Source organism: Pongo abelii, chromosome 12 (assembly GCF_028885655.2).
Source record: "Pongo abelii isolate AG06213 chromosome 12, NHGRI_mPonAbe1-v2.0_pri, whole genome shotgun sequence".
Lineage (NCBI taxonomy): Eukaryota > Metazoa > Chordata > Mammalia > Primates > Hominidae > Pongo > Pongo abelii.
In genome coordinates, this window is record NC_071997.2 from 35,330,839 (window position 1) to 35,350,820 (window position 19,982).

At 46.0% G+C, this 19,982-nt stretch overlaps 1 protein-coding gene across 1 annotated transcript in view; it reads right to left on the reverse strand.

The window, feature by feature from the left end:
* Nucleotides 1-9,896: 9,896 nt before the first annotated feature.
* Nucleotides 9,897-19,982, reverse strand: part of TGFBRAP1 (transforming growth factor beta receptor associated protein 1) — a 64,068-nt gene continuing 53,982 nt past the window's right edge. The window contains exons 8-12 of the mRNA XM_024242690.3: nucleotides 19,738-19,881; nucleotides 17,698-17,844; nucleotides 17,009-17,168; nucleotides 13,426-13,859; nucleotides 9,897-11,712 (exon numbers count right to left, since the gene is read on the reverse strand). Coding sequence (XP_024098458.2) covers nucleotides 11,536-11,712; nucleotides 13,426-13,859; nucleotides 17,009-17,168; nucleotides 17,698-17,844; nucleotides 19,738-19,881 — 1,062 coding nt within the window. The 3' untranslated portion in view covers nucleotides 9,897-11,535. The remainder of the gene's footprint in view (nucleotides 11,713-13,425; nucleotides 13,860-17,008; nucleotides 17,169-17,697; nucleotides 17,845-19,737; nucleotides 19,882-19,982) is intronic.

Genomic DNA, 19,982 nt, shown 5'->3' on the forward strand with positions numbered 1-19,982 from the left:
GTGGGAGCTGTGGAAACAACCAACCTGTTCAGCAGCAGTCATCTCCTGATCTGTTGGCCTCACCATACCTCACATTTTCTATTAATACTCTCTATTTTAAAGCAAAGTATTCTACGATGAGCTGATTGGCTAAAAACAATTTGCGTTCTGCACCCCCTCCCTTTCTTATGTTTTAAAAAACTTTGACTATGCAAAGCTCAAGATGAACAGGGAGAATACCAGAAGGAAATGTTGGCAGTGGCTCTCTTGGGTGGTAGAACTGTTGCTCTTTCCATAGCTCAAATACTTGTATTATTTTGCTTAGAACCAGGAGAAAGCCTCCCCCTCCAGCCTTATCTCTCACCATTCCTCTGTTACTTCCTGGGCTCCTGGTTACTCAGACTGACCCCTTTCTCCCATTTCCAAGGGGCCATCACCTCGCTCACTTCTAGGGTTCGTCCTGCTGCTCCTTCTGCCTGGGGCACTTTTCCCTGACTTAAGGCTCCCCTCCTGGGCTTCCGGCTTACCTGCACTGCCCACTCTAGCATTTGTCCCACTCTGTTGTAACTGTCCCTGATTGTTTACAAGACAAAACAATGTACACGTCTAAAGAGATTCCATTTCTTTGATTTTAGTCAGTTTACAAGAAGGTATCCCCCTTATATGAGTACACAGTCAAAAACTCAATTTTAAGCCTGCCCCGCCCAAAAGACAGGTTATCATATTACTGGTCTGGCTATATTTAAGTGCATTTTCCATGTATGTTAGTGTCAGAGGCGTCTGAACCAGAGCACTCCATCTTGAATAGGAGCTGGGTAAAATAAGGCTGAAACCTACTGGGCTGCATTCCCAGACGGTTAGACATTCTCATCACAGGATGAGATAGGAGGTCGGCACAAGGTACAGGTCATAAAGACCTTGCCGACAAAACAGGTTGCAGTAAAGAAGCAGCTAAATCTCACGAAAACCAAGATGGCGAAGAGAGTGACCTCTGGTTGTCCTCAATGCTACACTCCCGCCAGTGCCATGAGAGTTTACAAATGCCATGGCAACATCAGGAAGTTACCCTACATGGTCTAAAAAGGGGAGGCATGAATAAACCACCCCTTGTTTAGCATGTAATCAAGAAATAACTATAAAAATGGGCAACCAGCAGCCCTTGGGGCTGCTCCATGGAGTAACCATTCTCTTATTCCTTTACTTTCTTAATAAACTTGCTTTCACTTTATTCTATGGACTCGCCCTGAATTATTTCTTGTGCGAAATCCAAGAACCCTCTCTTGGGGTCTGGATCCGGACCCCTTTCTGGTAACATTAGTATTCTTGCCATTTTCATACTGTATTTTTTTATGGTGGTAAAATATACATAACATTATCCTTCTAACAGTTTTTAAGTGTATAGTTCTGTGGCATAAATACATTTACATGGTTATGCAAACATCACCACCATCAGAACAGAAACTCTGTCCCCATTAAACACTAATTTCCCCTTTCTCCCTTCCCAGCCCCTGGCACCCACCATTCTACTTCCCATCTCTATGAACTTGACTATTCTGGGTGTCTCACAGAAGTGGAATCACACGTATGTGTCCTTTTGTGACTTGCTTATTTCACTTGGCATAATGTCCTCAAGATTCATCCATATTGTAGTGTGTGTCAGAATTTTCTTCCTTTTTCACACTGAATAATATTCCATTTCATGGGTTTTAAATCGCATATTTAGTTACAAAAGTGTTATGTGCATAGACTATTTGGATGCATTTTATACAAAATTAGAATTGCTATTTTATATATTCATATCAACATAAAAAATACAACCCTATATCAGACCATCTAAAAGTCATCTGCTTATTGCCCTAATCCCTTCCACTGGGTCCAAACAGATCAACAAGCAAAGCTCCTGAATGGTCTAAGGTGGGCCCTTGAAAATGGGTTCAAAATCAGCACAAGGTCTTTGCCAAGACCTGTTGGTTTTTTCATCATTTTATCTACAGAACTTTGCACAATGCCTGGCACACTGCAGTCTCCCAACATATACTTGTGGAATGAATGAATAATTGAACACATGAATGAACGAATGAATCAATCAATCAATCTATCTATCAATGGAAAAGGGAAAAACTGCCCCCTTTGCATGAAATACAGTTCTTAGTGAGTCCTTCAGTCCCTGAGCTGCCTCTCTCTATGACCAGGTTATTGCTAATTCTGCAGTTGCATGAACATGATCATAAACTTGGAGTAAGTCATTGCTGCTGAGGCTCTGCCCCAGGAGGAAACAAGGCCACTCGCCAGCTCAACAGCCCCAGATGCTTCCCAGACAGAAAGATCCTTCCATCTTCCTGGCCCACTGGATGAATGTGATGCTCAATTTCATGTGTCAATGTGACTGGGCCACGGGATGCCCAGATTAAACATTCTTTCTGGGTGCCTCTGTGAGGGTGTTTCCAGATGAGATTAGCTTTGGAGTTGGTGGCCTCAGGAAAGATCTACCCTTCCCTATGTGTGGGCATCATCCAATCCATTGAGGGCCTGAATAGAACAGAAGGCGGAGGAAGGAGGAATTTGCCTTTTTTTTTTTTAACTTGGCTCAGTGCTTGAGCTGGGATATCTCCTCTCATCTTCTCCTGCCCTTAGACTGGGATTTAGACCATCAGCTCCCTGGTTCTCAGGCCTTCAGACTTGGACTGAATTATGTCACAGGCCTTCCTGGGTCTCCAGAAGCTGATGACAGAACATAAAACCTTCTCAGCCTCCAGAATGGCCTGAACCAATTCCTCATAATAAATCAGTCTCTCAATCACACGCCATCTCTCTCTCCCCACCCCTACACACACACACACACACACACACACACACACACACACACACAGTCTCTCTCTCTCTCTCCTGTTGGTTCTCTTTCTCTGGAGAACCCTGCCTGTTGCAATGTGCATCCTGGCACGGCCATGGCGGTGGGGAACAGCTGACTTTCCCTGTCGGTTGCTGCTTAAGAAGCAGCTTGTTTTCCAGCATTTGTGTAAACACAAGATACCTGAAAATTACACCAGTAGGCACAAATTGAGCACAGATAGGAAACTGTCACTGCCGCTGCATGTTTCCAACGTTGAGTTGCATGAAATTACAGTTATGGGAGCAGAGATAATGATGGGTTTACAGGAGGCTCTCAAGTTTGATGTGATGTGACAGCCAACCTTCCCTCTATAATTGCATAACCTTTGCTGTGGTCTATTCCACACGGAATCACCCAGGACACGGGCCTGCAATGCAGGTGTGGAAATATGTTAGGAAATCTACAGCATCAAGACACCACAGCGGTGGGAGAAGGAGCCTGACCAAAGAAACAGGCTGGTTCTAATTTGCTGAGGCACTGCGCCCCGACTGATAGATACACAGGGAGAAGTGAATACCAGCCCTTCCGCTCCCAAGCCCAGACACAAACACGCATGCTGTCTCTACTGCCTGCAAAGTCACCTCTTGCCCTCCCAGGAAAGTGAGGATAAATGTCCCCTTACTGTCCTGTGATCAGCTTCAGCAGCTCTCTGCACTTCCAGATGTCATGCAGTGGTGACCCTCTCAAAAACAGGAATTGGAACCCTACTAGCTGGAGCAACCATCCAAGAAGGAGCATGACTAGAGATCTGGGCACACGGCACACCTCCTTCCCTTCCCAAAAGATGTTGTAGAGGTTTATATGAAGAGGGGTTGGGAAAAAAGATGGAAAACATGCAAACCTTCATTAGGAGACCTGCTAATGAAACACACAGGGCAGATGGCCACCCTGTCATCTGCTCTGACCTACAGGGCAGCAGCTGCCCTGGCTCTGGCCACATTTTCCTGTAAGTTAGTCTGGATCTCGTTCTGAATCAGCTTTATGCAGACCTCTGCAGATGAACAAGTGTCACATTATGGATGGAGAAACCTTTGTGCCTTTCCTTGTTGGCAAAGACCTTGTGCTGATTTTGAACCCATTTTCAAGGGCCCACCTTAGACCATTCATGAGCTCTGCTTGTTGGTCTGTTTGGACCCAATTGAAGGGATTAGGACAATAACCAGATGGCCTTTAGATGGGCGGATATAGGGTTATATTTTTCTATGTTGATACGAATATACAAAATAGCAATTCTAATTTTATATAAAATACATGCAAATAGTCTATGCACATACACTCTTGGTAACTATACTATTTTAAAATCATGAAATGGAATATTATTCAGTGTTAAAAAGGAAGAAAATTCATGGCTGGGCGTGGTGGCTTATGCCTGTAATCCCAGTACTTTGGGAGGCTGAGGCAGACAGATCATTTGAGGTCAGGAGATCGAGACCAGCCTGGCCAATGTGGTGAAACCTTGTCTCTACTACAAATACAAAAAATTAGCCAGGCATGGTGGCGATGGTGGCGTGCGCCTGTAATCCTAGCTACTTCGAGGCTGAGGCAGGAGGATCCCTTGAACCCGGGAGGCGGAGGTTGCAGTGAACTGAGATCTTGTCACTGCCTCCAACCTGGGTGACAGAGTGAGATTCTGTCTCCATAAAAAAGGAAGAAAATTCTGACATATGCTACAATATGGGTGAACCTTGAGGACATTATGCCAAGTGAAATAAGCCAGTCACAAAAGGACACATACTGTGTGATTCCACTTCTATGAGATACCTAGAATAGTCAAGTTCATAGAGATAGAAAGTAGAATGGCGGGTGTCAGGGGCTGGGGAGGGAGAAACAGGGAGTTAATGTTTAATGGGTACAGGGTTTCTGTTTGGGATGATACAAAAAGTTTTGGAGATGGATGGTGATGATGATTACATAACAATGTAAATGTATTTATGCCACAGAACTATACACTTAAAAACTGTTAGAATGATAAACTTAATGTTATGTATATTTTACCAGAATAAAAAAATACACTATGAAAATGGCAAGAATATTAAAATACATGCAAAATGCACTTAAATATAGCCAGGCCAGTAATATGATAACTTGTCTTTTTTGGGGAGGGCATAAAATTTGAGTTTCTGACTATGTTTACTCATACAAAGGGAATACATTCTTGTAAACCGACTGAAGTCAAAGAAACTGAATCTCTTTTGAGGTGTACATCATTATGTCTTGTAAACAACTGAGAAATGCTCTCTTGTACTCTAATTCTTAAGAAAGTAAGTTTAGGATTTCAGTTATATATGTTTATGAGCTTCAGTCAATAGCTGTAAGTCATCAACATATTAAAAAATAGTTTGGAAATAGTTGGTGAGGTTTTACCATAATGTGCTGGCTGCAGAGGCGGGAGTGAGGGAGGGTGAGCCAACTGACCACCCCAGTTCTATCATGCACATTGCTGTGGAGGTAAATCATAAATATGTGTGGGCGACCAGAGGCAGGGGCTGGGTGAGTCAGCTCAAAGCACATCACGTCATCTTAGCTCACATTCCTGTTGAGGTCAGGTTGGGGATTGGCCTCCTCAGCTTAGTTGCACACACATGGAATCTGAAAGAGAAAAACTGATATTTCAAGTAAGACAAATGGAAAATGTCCTCTAGAGAAAAAGTAAGGACTTGTGAAAGCTACAGTGCATGAGGAAAGGCAAGGGGAGCCGGGCACAGTGGCTCAAGCCTGTAATCTCAGCACCTGGGGAGGCCGAGGTAGGAGGATCACTTAAGGTCAGGAGTTCAAGACCAACCTGGCCAACATAGTGAAACCCTATCTCTACTAAAAATACAAAAATTAGCTGGGCATGATGGCATGAACCAGTAGTCCCAGCTACTCGGGAGGCTGAGGCAGGAGAATCGCTTGAACCCGGGAGGTGGAGGTTACAGTGAGCCGAGATCATGCCACTGCACTCCAGCCTGGGTGACAGAGCAAGACTCCATCTCAAAAAAGGACAGGACAGGACAGGACAGGCAAGGTAAGGCAAGGCAGAGGCTGGAGGAAAAGGCGCAACTGAAAACCACTTGAAAAAAAGGTATGTGTAGACCAACTCCTCTCCTAGGTCCAGCTGGAACTGGGATTGAGGGGTGGAGTGGGCTAGAGTCACTTTCCGAATCAAGGAACCATGCAATGAGATTCTGGAGTGCTCAGACACACCTGTAGGGGCACATCTGTGGGATGTGTGCATGAGTCCCTGTGCTGGGTGCTTTCAAGGGCCACCTGAGACCCGGGGTCCTAGAGGACATCTTTTGGTAATGAAGGCTGAGACCATACTGCTACACTGCCCTGACTTCCATTGCTTGGAACAGAAGGTTAACATGAGAAGGGAACTCAGATACTGCCCAGCTCCTTCCCCTGCTTATGGACGATGCCACTGATAGGGTTTGGATGCGTGTCGCCCTCCAAATCTCATGTGGAAATTAACCTCCAGTGTTGGAGGTGGGGCCTAGTGGGAGGTATTGGAACCTGGGGACGAATCCCTCACGAATTACTTCCCCGTGGTAAAGAGTGAGTTCTCACTCTGTTAGTTCACGTGACAGCTGGCTGTTTAAGGGAGTCTGGCACCTCCTCCTCACTCTCTCTCTCCAGCTCTCACCATGTGATGCATCTGCTCCCCCTTGGCCTCCCGCCATGGCTGGAAGCTTCCTGAGGCCTTCCCAGAAGCAGATGCCAGCACCACGCTTCCTGTACAGCCTGTAGAACAATGAGCCAAACAAACCTTTTCTTTATAAACTATCCAGTCTCGAATATTTATTGAGAGCAATGCAAAAATGGACTGATGCAGGCACAGAGGTCTGGGTAAGCTGACCCGCCAAGGACCACAGCCAGGTGTGTCAGAGCCCCAAGAGGCCCACGCTCCCGACACCTGACATTTGACTTCTCAAGTCGTGCTTGTCCTGTTGAGTTACGTGCATTGCTTTCCAAGCCCTTCTTGCCACGTGATCTCATTTAACTAATTTACAACTCTGGACTGCAGGCTGAATGATAGCTATTTGTTTCCCTCCCCCAGTTGCAAGCTAAGGAAAAGTAGGCTTCATTAATTCAAGTGCTTATCTCCCAACAACTGTTAACAAGCCTTGGACGGTGCTCCAGCCAGTTAGCTTTTTTGAGAAGGTGAAAGGGCCTCTAGTCCATATGGTCTAGATTCTTGTACATTTTCATTTCAAACGCGAAGGGTGACAGATCTGCTAAGAGCAAATGGGGTGTTAGTTAATATCTAATTACTCTAACACGAGTCACAGCCCATTTAACTGAGTCAGACACCAGTCTTTGCTTTCACTGACAGACACATTTAGGACATCAATTTACACACTCTGTCTCCAACCATTTAGCCTAATCTGCTGTTGTAACATTCTTATAATGCAGTTAGTGTGAATCTACATGTCTTCCTTTCCAGTCAGGTTTATACGTCTAAAGGCCCCCTCTTACTTATTCTCTAATATGCTAATGGACCTTCAGATACCAACGAGGTAAAAATGAGAAAAGAATATTGCACCTGCTGCTTTATGATTTTCTAAAAACCGCAATGTGATGGTTGGAATCTAAAGGCCAATGCGAGTCCACCCTGGGCTGTGTTCTGGTTATCTCCTCATGGTTGGTGAAGCCCCAGGTGGGAGGACCTGCACGTGGGAGCCACAGATCTAGCTTGGCACCTCCTCCAACTCCAAGAAAACACCCTTGACACACTGCGCCTCAGCTTCTTCAATTTCAAATATGCGTGAGTTCATGACATCTCACCTCTATTCACACGTATTTGGGATTCACCCCAATCCACTGACATGAAATAGGGTCAGAATACTCGGGGGGCCAGGCGTGGCGGCTCACGCCTGTAATCCCAGCACTTTAGGAGGCCAAGGCAGGTGGATCACCCAAGGTCAGGAGTTCAAGACCAGCCTGGCCAACATGGTGAAACCCTGTTGCTATTAAAAATATATATTTTTAAAATTAGCTGGGTGTGGTGGACGGGCACCTGTAATCCCAGCTACTCGGGAGGCTGAGGCAGGAGAATCACTTGGACCTGGGAAGTGGAGGTTGCAGTGAGCCGAGATCACACCATGGCACTCCAGCATAGGCAACAAGAGCGAAATTCCATCTCATAAAAAACAAAACAAAACAACTCAGAGGATTATCATGTGTGTGAACATACCCCTTTCTTCAGGGCGGGAACAGCACCTGGAATTAAAGAACATGAGAAAGTGCTCTGAAATTCACCAGGATGGCTGAAAGACCTGCCATCAACAACAGTGTAGGGGATGAAGCAAAATTTAAAAGGTAAGATTTTGTAAGAGTTATGTTCTTTGAATATGCTCAGGGTTAGAAATCCAAGAGTAGCAGGCTTATTTAAGAGTATCTGGCTAAAAGGTAAAGTAGATAAGAAGTAATCAGAAATCTCTCCGGTTGAATTCCTCAGTGCATGATTAATCTGAAGGCAACCAATGTCAAGGAGCACCCTAAAATATGCATTGGGTAAATTCAGAAGCAGACACGTTAAAATTTGGTAAAACAATAGCAGAATTTAAGGGGTTGGCAACTCAAGTCCTCTGTAGGTGCTAGGAAAAGCAAGAAGGTACAGATTCTAGAACTCTTTAGACTAGGTATGGTGCGAGTGAAAACCATCACTCCATCAAGGCAATTTTTATTTTAAAAAATTACAGAAAGAACAAAGAACTAAAAGAATTTTAATAAAATGAGCAAGTTTACATTTGTACATTGTGTGTACATTGTGTGTATATTGTGTGTATATTTGTACATTGTGTGTACAGTGTGTGTATTTGGGACCCAATCAGGGGCAAAGGATAAAGTTGCAAGGACAAAGGTTTCTGTGAGAGAGCAAGCAAAAAGCAAGGGCTGCCCCAGTTGTATCACGGGCATCCATTCAGAGCTGGGACCCTGCAGCCACCTGCCTGTGCTCCGGAAGTGAGAAGCACATGTAAGCACGCGTCAGTGGGAGCGTCGCAGCTGAACTCAGCCCAGTACAACGCAGCCTGAGTGACATCCCTACATTAATACTTGATAGGGAACAGCAAATAAACGGTTCCAAAAACCAAATGGTATTGCCCATAGAATATGAATGTAAACTGAGTTCAGTTCATGCTGTTTTAACCAGAATGGTTCCACTGAACCTAATGAGGGGAAAAAGGTCTGATGGATCTAATTGCTCTATTTGATGGCACAGTTACAAATCAGCAGGCCTGTGAGAAAGAACCATACATTTCTCTCAGAAATATGATTTGAGAAAAGGACCTTGTAGGAGTGAGAGAAAGGTTAGAGAAAAGTACAGTTTTAAGATATGAGACAATTCTTCATACTGTAATAGAATGCTGCTTGTGGTTAAGGATTTGGTAGAGATGGAAAACTGCTCAACTTTAATTCCCATTATTCTAAAGGATGGCAAACATTTTAGAGTATTGATCAATGTTCAGTGAAAAAATAAAAATGACTAGTGTTGGCTGGGCACAGTGGCTCACGCCTATAATCTCAGCACTTTGGGAGGCCGAGGCAGGCAGATCACGAGGTCAGGAGACCGAGCCCATCCTGGCCAACATGGTGAAACCCCATCTCTACTAAAAATACAAAAATTAGCTGGGCGTGGACCCCATCTCTACTAAAAATACAAAAATTAGCTGTAGTCCCAGCTACTCGGGAGGCTGAGGCAGGAGAATCACTTGAACCCAGGAGGTGGAGGTTGCAATGAGCTGAGATTGCGCCACTGCACTCCAGCCTGGGTGACAGAGTGAGACTCTGTCTCCGTGTTAGGAATGAGAAATTGCTAAGCTTTTTCAAGATTCTACCCATTTTGTGTACAGAGAAATAGAGCTTTTAATGGCGCAATGTTGTATATACGGGTAACTTGTTCTTTGAGAAATATAAACTCAAACTCACAAGTTGTCATGATAACATACGCAGTAATATGACCATTCTACAACAGAGTCTCCCACAGGTAAAACACATGACTGGGCTTTGAGCTCACACCAATTTACACAGCATACAGTTGTGCTACAAGGAGAATTTCTTCATCATTTATTCTTTAGTTAATTGAAACACAGTCAGGAAACAATGGTGCCAATTCCCCCCAAACAACACATGGATGTTTTTGCTTCTTGACCCACTTAGAGTCCCAAAAGGACAAAAAATACATGGACCAATATTAGTTCACGAAATATGTTTTAAAGAACAGAGAATGAGGTCTTCATCCCACCTCAGTAAGGCTTGGGCTGATGAAGAGAGGGTGTATTCAGGGTCCTCTCTTGTTATATGTACAAGCTGACGCTTGTTTCCCAAGCATGATAGTAGTAGGCAGACTGCCTTTATTGTTAGCCCCTAATAGAATCAGTCAGCACAATGAAGAAATTCCAAAGAGGGCAGTGAAGTGACAACAGCTTCAGCTCGTCATCGATGTTATACAGAAACACAAAAGGAATCCCCGGCCTGTGATGAAGGACAGGCCGTTGCTGTGTGTTCAGGACACCTCAGAGCAGGCACATAAAGTGCTGGAAGGTGACACAGCCTGTCTGGATGTCCTCGGGAGGGTGTGCCATCCAGGAGGCGACACCCCCGTCCAGCACACGGGGCCTTCCACCCGCTGTCGGTCCTGCTAAAGGTGCGAGGCTAAAACCGGCCTCTCCAGAAAAGAATGCTCAGTGTGTGCTGACCACACTTCCCTTTGAATTTCCCGAGTATTCAACAGGAGGTACATTTTAACAAGAAAAAATATCCCTAACAAACAGGACAGATGACTCTCTCAACAAGAGAGCAACTACGAACATGATACAAATTTAAATAAAAATGTTTAGTTCAACGTGTTCATCATGGAGTTTCAAATCAGCAGATGCCATGACAGGAAAGGAGCACACAGCTGGGCCCTTGCCCACCGTGGGCTTCCCGTGTCCGTGGCTTCTTCAAGGCAGGGAGAGCAGCTTCTCTCTTGGAGTGTTCTCAGTTTCTCAACAGATCTTCACTTGCTAGGCAGCCAGAAGCATGAGTTCACCCAAGAGTGAATGCTTGGGTACACAAGGCAAAATCTTTTGGGAGCTGACAGCCAGAGAGGAAGAAAGAAGGAACAAAGGTACTTCTCCAGGGTCAGCCGTTTCTGAGGGCAAATGCAGAGCCCACGAGGTAACCCTGGGAAACGGGCCCACGAGTGAGCGGCATGGATGGAGAACGTGTCTCTGCAGGAGGGCAAGGCTGACCCCCATGAGGCTCTGTGTCCTCGCCACTCACCCAGGCAAGAGAGGGCTTTGTCGTCAGCCACGCTGAAGCCACGTTTCCAGTGCAAACATGAGTCTAAAGGTTGGAGTGTGGGGGTGGTGGGGGATCCCCCACCTGGGTCTGGACTGCATGAAGAAGACTCCCTTTTTTTTTTTTTTCAAAGTAGACCTCTGTCTTGGATTACTATGTACCTGGACAGGTGAACTCTTGTATGTATCTGTTTTGGGGATTTTTAGGGGTTTTCCATGTACATTCATAGAGCCTGGTCAGCAGTGAGGAGTCCTTGTTGCGTATGGACGGAAGGCTCCCTGGCACCCAGATGTCTCCCTTTGTCCTGGCTGACACAGAGCATGGTGGTCATCTGCTCTTCATGTCCAGCAGGCTCAGAAAGAACTCGGAGTTCCCCTCGCACCCTTGGGCCAAGCTTTTCAAGTCCGAGTGCCAGGACTGGATGAGCTGGGGTTTGTGTGTCTGCTGACAGCACAGTGGGTGTGCACAAGACCACCATTTGGGTATCTAACAAACACAGGCTCACAAAAGGGATTTTGGCATATCTGACAAAGCTTTTTGTCTGAGAGTCGGATTGAGCTTCCTTTCAACTTCATCTGCAAGAAGAAACCAAGACTGAGAATGCTGTCATGTGTTAAGTATACTTAAAGTGGCTACGTTCTAGTTTTGAAGAGTTAACATGCATTACTCCATGGGTTATTATTATGATAAGGATTTCTTTAATATCAACTTCTTGAAACAAAATGCTAAAGGTGTAAATAAAACCATCCTTAGTAACTGGAGAAGGAAGAAAGCTACACAATTGCTTTTCTTATTTCACAAAAGTAATTACTGCTTGTCTGGCTGAGGCATTTCTACCCAAGATCCTCTCTCCAACATTCTCTGGGCTCTGATCATTTCAAGCAAGGCCTGTTAGAAAGTCATGAATGTTAATGCTGAATGAGACCATATAATAGTGTAACTCCAGGGTTCTCTCATTTGCAAATAAGAAAAGTAAAGCACAAACAAATAAGGGATGTAGTCAAAGTTACACAGCTAACAAGTGGCATATTCCTGGCTGGTCCTGGGAGACACCCTTCTGTTTCCTTAGAGGTAACTGGTGAAACTGAGTCTTAATGCCATCGGTCCCTGTCTGATCAACAGGACTTGAGTTCTGAAAGTTATAAAGTTTTTCTACACAATTCACTCGTGTCAACCGAGGCAGGTTGGTCTGCTGGCAGGATCAAGCAGCAACTTAGCAATTCATCCTGCATTCCTTAGTTGCATCAGTCATTCCACAAACACGGATTAGATGCCTTCAACATGGCAGGCTTAGCCCTACAGACACTGAGATAAAGAAATGAAGTTCCCTGTCCTCAAAGAACCCAAACTCTAATAGTACAGGGTGACAGCTGTGAATGCGAACACAAAGTAAAAGTGGGTGAAAGAGAAGGTGATTACTCTATTTAAGAGGTATGAGATGGCTTCACCAAGGGAAAACAATAAAGGCTAAATTTTGACTGGGCATTTGCTGGGGACAAAGAAAAAGGTAAGAATATCTCAGGCAGTGGGTACAGCATTTACAAAAGCAACAAAGTATGAAATACCAAAGCATGTCTGCAAGGTTGTGCTAAAGCCAGGACATGAGCTGGGAAGCAGAGAGAGGTGGGGAGGGATTGGCTGAAGGAGGTGGGACTGCATCCTCCAGGACAGGTGGCGTCAGTGAAGGCTTCTAAGTGGGAGGGTAACACGTCGGATTCCCGCTCTGGAAAGAAGACTCTGCCAGCCATGTGGAATTTAGGCCCACAAAAAAGAAGTCTCCAGAAGGGGAGTACAGTGTGGGGACGAAGAATGTGGGGTTCTCAACTGGCCTGGGAGGCAGCTCTGGGCACGCCCATTTCCTGAGCATGCAACTGCTCTCTGCCTCAGTTTCCTCTCCTGTGAAATGGAGATGCTGACAGTAAATACTGCATAAAACTGTCATGATGACAAAATGTTAGCATGATGTAAAATGCCTAGGTCAGTGCCTGGCACACAGCACGTGCTGGGTAAGCACCTGATATTCTGATGCTGCTTTCCTCCCTACAGACTCCCTTAATCACCAGCGTCCAAAAGGGGAGAAAAACTACACCGATGTTACACCTACCAGCCCAGCCTCTGCCTCTGCTCACACAGACCTCAGTTTCTATGAGTAGGATCAGATATTGATGTGTCGTAGTCATAGAGACAGAAAAAAGAAAAACCGACAAAGACTATTTTTCCATCAGTAAAATCTACCTTCAATACAATGTTGACTGACCAGGAAGCAGCTCGTGGGGGCTGGCGCTTACCTTATCGTAGGTGTAGATTAAGTTTTCGGACCTGGCCAGGCCGAGAGCCACCTGCATGGTCCTCCTGGCATGGATGCTGTCCCTCATGGCCCCCATCAGGAATGGGCAGAGGAGCTGCACTGACCAGGTGTCAGGCAGCATCTGCAGCACTTGGGCCGCATCAAATTCGGTGGCGTGGCGGTTCAGCAGGTCCACAGCAGCCACGGCCAGGTCGTGGGCGGCGGGGCCAGCACGCAGGTAGATGGCCAGCAGCGTGTGAAAGAGGTGCTGGCGGTGGGGTGGGTCTCGGCCTTCGGAGCACCACAGGCAGTAGTCCTCGGCAGCTGCGAAGTCCTGCAGCTCGTGCACCAGGATATGCAGTGCCTTCTCGTGCTCGCCCAGCTTCCCGTGCAGGATGGCGCTCTCCATGGGCAGGCCAGCTCCCTGCAGCCTCTCTGCAAGACAGAACCCGTAGCTCAGAAAGAAAGGGGCCTGCCGGCCACCCGCCCAGCGACTGGCCTCCTTGCTGCTCTGGGCTTCAGGCGGGGAAAAGTCAACCTGGTTCCCTCACAATGCCAAATGCTGCCACCCAGATGACTGAGGGAAGGTTTTCTTGCATTTTCACACTGTGAATCCAGGTGTTAGTAAAACAGAAGGCAGACTCTACTCAAAAGTATAGCCGGACCACAGAATAATCCCTTTCTCCGGTGTTCAGAGGATGAAAAGAACAAATGAACCACAACCTCAGAAAGGCCCAGTGGCTCAGTGAGTATCAGCCTTCCGGGTCTCCAGTCACTCCATCATCACTCCTATCCTCCCAGGACAGTATCTTTTGACTAAAACAGAAGGACACTATGTCCCCTAAACTCCTAACAAACACTACTTCCCCCCAAAAGATGTGCTGAACCCCTTCATTCCAATTTAAAGTAGATTTCATTGAACGGAATATGAGCTCATATTATTCAAAATCCATCTCTACATTATTCAACAGAAGGTTGCCAATAATAGGATTTTTTGTTTGTTTCACCTGCAATGAAGCTTCCAGGTCCTAAGGAAAATGACATAACCCAAAGCGTCATTCCCGACCAAGGCCCCACCCTTAGTGGGCTGTGTCTCACTGGCAAAGTCACCTTGCTTCCTTCCCCATCTGTAACCCCATCTGTAACTTCCCACCCCAGCCCGTCTAGAACTGCACCAGCCCTTATCTGCATTGCAATTAAACTCTGAGTCTCTAAGGACCATAAGTGAGGCTCATCTGTTTTTACATCCTCAAGAGATTATAAGATCTCTTCCTACTGTGAAGAAATATTATGAGGACAACCCTTAGTTTAGGGTCAAGACTAATAATCAAATTATAGGCATTTGAATCTTGGCTGTCGCTTAGGCCTGAAGAACATGGCAGACACTGCTACCTGTGTAGCCAAGGGCTGGTCCTACAAGGTACATCCCTTATAGCACTAGACACAGAAGCCACAATAGGCAACGCCTTCATCCTCACAGTGGAAGGCCAACAAATAATTACTAAGTGGCTGCCATAGTTAAGGCCCTGGGTGAGGTACAAAGACAGTTAAGAAAAGATCATTGTGGTGATTTATACTTGCACATCTATCATCTCATTTATATTTGACTCCCACAGGCACCCCAAGTGGATAGGTTGGGCTGGAATTGTTTTTACAACTTCCCTAGACTGACATCTCCCCAAGTCATCTAACTAAGAAGGGATACAAAATTAGTGTTTGGATTTCCAGTGCTCCTCCCACAGTGCTGCGGAGGACACCCCCATTGCCTGAAAGCTCCCCCGTGCTACCTGCAAGCCCAGGCTTATACCTAATGACTGCTCATATAGGGCCTCTTCCGGGAGGCTGCCTCTGACCCCTCCACCCCAAGGCACAGCTCGTGGGTTCCTCAGCCCTTCTAGAACTGTACCTGCCCTTAACTGCATTCCAATTAAACTCTGAGTCTCCGAGGACCAGGACCAAGTCTCATCCATCTTCGTATCCTCAATGCACAGTGACACACTCTACATACTCAGAAAAGCTGGCGGAATGCAAACATTGAACCACACACAAGTGGCTGGCCTGAGAGTTTTATAAGGAGATTTGTAAAGCAAAAAGGATAAGTCAGGAGTGAGTAAAAATATTCAATAGCTGGGACACCCTGGCACTGATCAGTCAGGGACGGTGGCTGTGAGTGAACAGAGATCGCACGGCGGATTGCCACAGAAAGTCCTAATGTAGGTGCAGGTGCAAGCCAGAACTAGTGTTTGCTGGTTTCATGAAATACCAACCCACATCTGTGTTCTGGCTCTGCTGCTCATGGGCTGTGTGACCTGTGGCAAGCGGGGTAACCTCTCTGGGCTTCACAGCACTCTTCCGTAAAAATGGAGGAAAAACAGGCCTCACTTCACAGGGTTGTTGTGGAAACTGTGTCATAAGGCAGCCTCAGCCGTTTCAACCTATGCCTGGCATATCTAGTCAATCCTCATTATTTGTGGATTCTGTATTTACAGTCATCTACTCGCTGAAATTTATTTGTAACCTCCCAATCAACACTCGCAGCAACTTCAAGGTCACATTTACGACAAGCACACAGCCTGACGCAGAGCTGAGGCCAAAGAAGGAGCGCCCTCCCTCCTTGCTTCAGCTGTCGTACTACCTACACATTTCCTTTTCACGGGCTATTTATTGCCATGCTTTTTTGCATTTTGGTTCTTTTTGTTGGTGATTTCAGTGTAGTGCTGAAGTGCTGCCTGGAGCTCCTAAGCTCTGGAAGGTTGTGATGTGCTTTATGGAGACAACACGTGTGTTAGATATACTTTGTTATTGGTCAAAAAATGGTATTAAAGGCCATTAAAGAAAAATACATCACTAACCCCAGTGAGCACAAATCCAGAAATTCTTAATGTGGCAAGAAACTAGTTAATTCTACCAGTTGCAAGCACCATGCTGTGCTGTGGAACTTTACACAATATAGAAACTGTGGTCTTTGTACCCCTGAGGAACGGAAACCCAAATGCCCTCCAAAACTTACCTGCACAACCTTCTTGCTTAGAGCTCAAGGGACCTGAGCCTTGAGCAGCCCGGGAGTGGGCCGCTGGGGGCAGTGCCTACTGCAAAGCCTTGATCAGAGACTGAAGTCATCAGAGGGAACTATGACTCAGTGCTTTGACATTGAATAAAGACACTCAAGAGACACACAGACGTCTAAAGTCTACCAGGGCAGCGCCAACATCATCAATCAAAGCGCACTGTCCATCTAGAGGCACAGTCCATCTCTAGAGGCACAAGAAGCCTCATTTCTCCCTGCAGGGAGGCTGACTCTGTCAAAAGAGGCTCAAGGGCTGAGTGTGGTGGCTCACGCCTGTAATCCCAGCACCTTAGGAGGCAGAAGCAGGAAGATCACTTGAGGCCATGAGTTTGAGACCAGCCTGGGTGACAAAGCGACACCCTGTCTTCATTTAAAAAAATCTTATTAAAAAAAGAGGCTCAAAGAATCACCCTGTGGAATCAACCAGGAGCTGTGCTGAAGCCCTTCTCTCTGCTTCCTCCCACCCCCTTGATATGAGTTTTTTTCCAAAGGGAGACAATACTGAGATCATCCTCACCGAGGAGAAAGTGGACTCGGTATAAATCAGACTTCTGGAGCAGCCGCCGCAGCTTGGCCTGCGTCTCGGTGGCCTCTGCACCCTTGCCGCTGGCGGAGGCCCTCTGCTGCAGCACCTCTTCCAGGTACAGCACAGCTAAGTGGGTGTGATACTCTTCTTTCTGCAGGAAACAGGGGGAGCCAAGCAGACAGACAGTGTTTTCAAGTGGGAAAGTCAAAGCTCTCCCCCGTCAGCCAGGGCTTGGAGACCGGGGCTGCACTGACATGAGCTGGGCAGACGCTCACTTGCTGGATCGAAACCCTCTCAGAAACCACGGTACTGAGATGAGTTTACCATCTATGGGGAATAGAACAAAATGTCACCTCTTATTTTGAGAAGTAAGGGCCACAGAATTTAGATAACCTACAAAAAGGTATAGCTCCCTTTATTTCCTTTAAGGATAATAACAAAGAAGGAAAAGAGAGGAAAAATAAAAGCTGAGTGGGTGTGAGACGGAAGGAGAAAAAAATAAAGCTACCTATTGCTCCAGGTCTCTTTCTGCAAGCCTCGAGACCCCCATCAGACCATCAACAAGTACGGATGGATCACCCGGGGAGCAGACATTACACAAAATCACATGCCAAAAAGTGTTCTAGTTCAATTCCGTCTCTCCAGCCCACACTCTTTAGTCTAAGTTCTGCAGTGCTCACCTGCAGTCTCTTGTCTATCACAAGATGTTCCAGATACTTCACAAGGGCTTTAGGGTATTTTTTAAGGCAATTGATAATGTCATCTGGATTAAAACTGTTCTTCTGCTGTTCATCCAAAGGTCTCTTGGTGAAAACCTGAACTCCGACCTGAAAAAGGAGTGACAATACAGTTACTGTGCTTCTCAAACCCACCTTTCCTTCATCTTTATTTTGGTCACTGCACATTCAAGCTTTGGATGAAATAATCACTTAAAATATGATGACATAATACATTAAATATGCACAGCTTTTCGTATGTCAATCATATCTCAATACAGTGGTTTAAAAAATACAATTATGGAGAAAAACAGCCCAGCATGAAGCACTGTCAAATGCCAGAGGGCAAAAAATCAAGATAGAAAAGCCAGCCTGAAGCCCTCCTCACACACCCCGTGCAAATTGGAAACTGAAGAACAAAGCATTTATTGGTGACAGATTTTGACAACCCATAATAATAACATTAAGATCATCCAAGAACACGGATAGCCAGTTGCCGAACAGTATGTGAAAAGATATCAAAAGTGCTGAAATTTCTGTACAGTAAACTCACTTCTCTGAACATGGATTATCTACTCTGGGTTATTTATGATAGATGGTTAATCTGAGATCTGAGCCTCCAGTCCCTGAGCAAGTTTCCAGGCTGCCTTCCTGTGTCTATCAAGTGGAGGCACTGGTCCAATCCTCTGGTTCAAGGAAAGGACAGTGCGGCAGGCAGGAAAGCAGCTCTCCACTGCACCTCCCCGAGCACTTACGTGTGGAGGTTCTATCGTGTGCACGTACACACGCACCTCCCCCCTCCAAGGCCAATACATTCATGTATAATGTATTATGGTATGAATTTTGGATTCTATAAGCCTGGATTTGTGTTCCAGCTCTACCAACTATAGCCTCAGTTTCCTCATCTGTAGCTAATGCCCACTGAGGGGTTGCTGTGATGTTTAAGCGATGACCTTTGTCAGGGGATTGTCCACCGTGCAGTACACTGAATTCCATGTATGTCCTGCTGTTATCATCCATAAGCATTGAGAGAGGCCTAAACCTTGCAACGGCACTGAGATCCATGTTGTAGGTGTGTGTGAGCGGGTCAGGATGTGCTCTGCAGGCATGTGCACAGAGGCAAAGTAAAGATGGAGAAACAAGTATGCAAAGTGCAAGTGCCTGGCTCTGATTTTCCAGGGAAGCCAGCACCACGGAGTATATGAGAATATATTCCAACTCAGGTTTTAGAAAGGCAGATGCAGCACGCAGAAACTCTCCATTCAGGACCAACGTCCTGCATCAGAAAGCTCATTTTGTCTCTGACGGGAGCCATGGACGTGTATACATTTTTCACGATGAGAACTGAAATGCTTGCTGTCTTCTTCCCAGTCACCTGTGGTCACCTGTGGGGTTTTACTAAGGATACTGTCCTGAGCCTGCTACCTCCCCTCTAGCCAACAGGTGCTTTTTCACTGCCAGCATTTCTCAGCCTCCAAGACAGGCCAAGTCTTGCTCATGGCTCCCCTCCCTCCTCCAGGCCCACAAGCTCCATGTTGGCAGTGGTGGGAGCAAGCATGAGGGCAACAGGCTGCCCAGTGTGGCCCAGGTCTGGGTGCTTCCTCCTCCCAAAGATCAAGTCCTGCAGGGCAACCACCTAATCCTCCTCCAGAAAACAGCAGTGTCAGACTTCTGAGGGGTCGAGGAGCGGGGTTCACAGACACAAGTTCTTAAGAAGACGCTAAAAATGCAAGCTGGCTATGTGTCTTGCTTTCCTATACAAGTGACTTGCCCCAGCAAGGGGATTCTCAATGGAATGTCTCAGCAGCAAGATGCAGAACTGCCCTAGAGCTAGAATCCAGAGAGCTCAAGGGAAGGTACTAAAAGGGGAATAATAACAACAACAAAAAACAGAGGAGGAGGTTGAAACGTAGCTTTCTTTTCCCCTCCTAAAATCAAAGCTTTTGGGGTCTGTTTTTACCACCTCCCCCAACCAAAGAGAATGCATTTTTATGAAGCACAAACCTCTTCACTTTTCTGCAGGACCCAATCAGCATAGGCCCACACTAGCTCCTCGTCTAAGCAGTAGGTAAGAAAATCCACGATGTATTCATACAGGTCTGAGCGTGTGGAGTCCTGGACATTGCCATTCACAATGTTCACCCACAACTGGAAAGGAATGAAAAAGAAAAAAAGAAAAAGAAAAGAAAAAACAATCATAAAGGCACGTATCTTAGAATTAGTTGAGAAATGGCATATGTTTACTTATT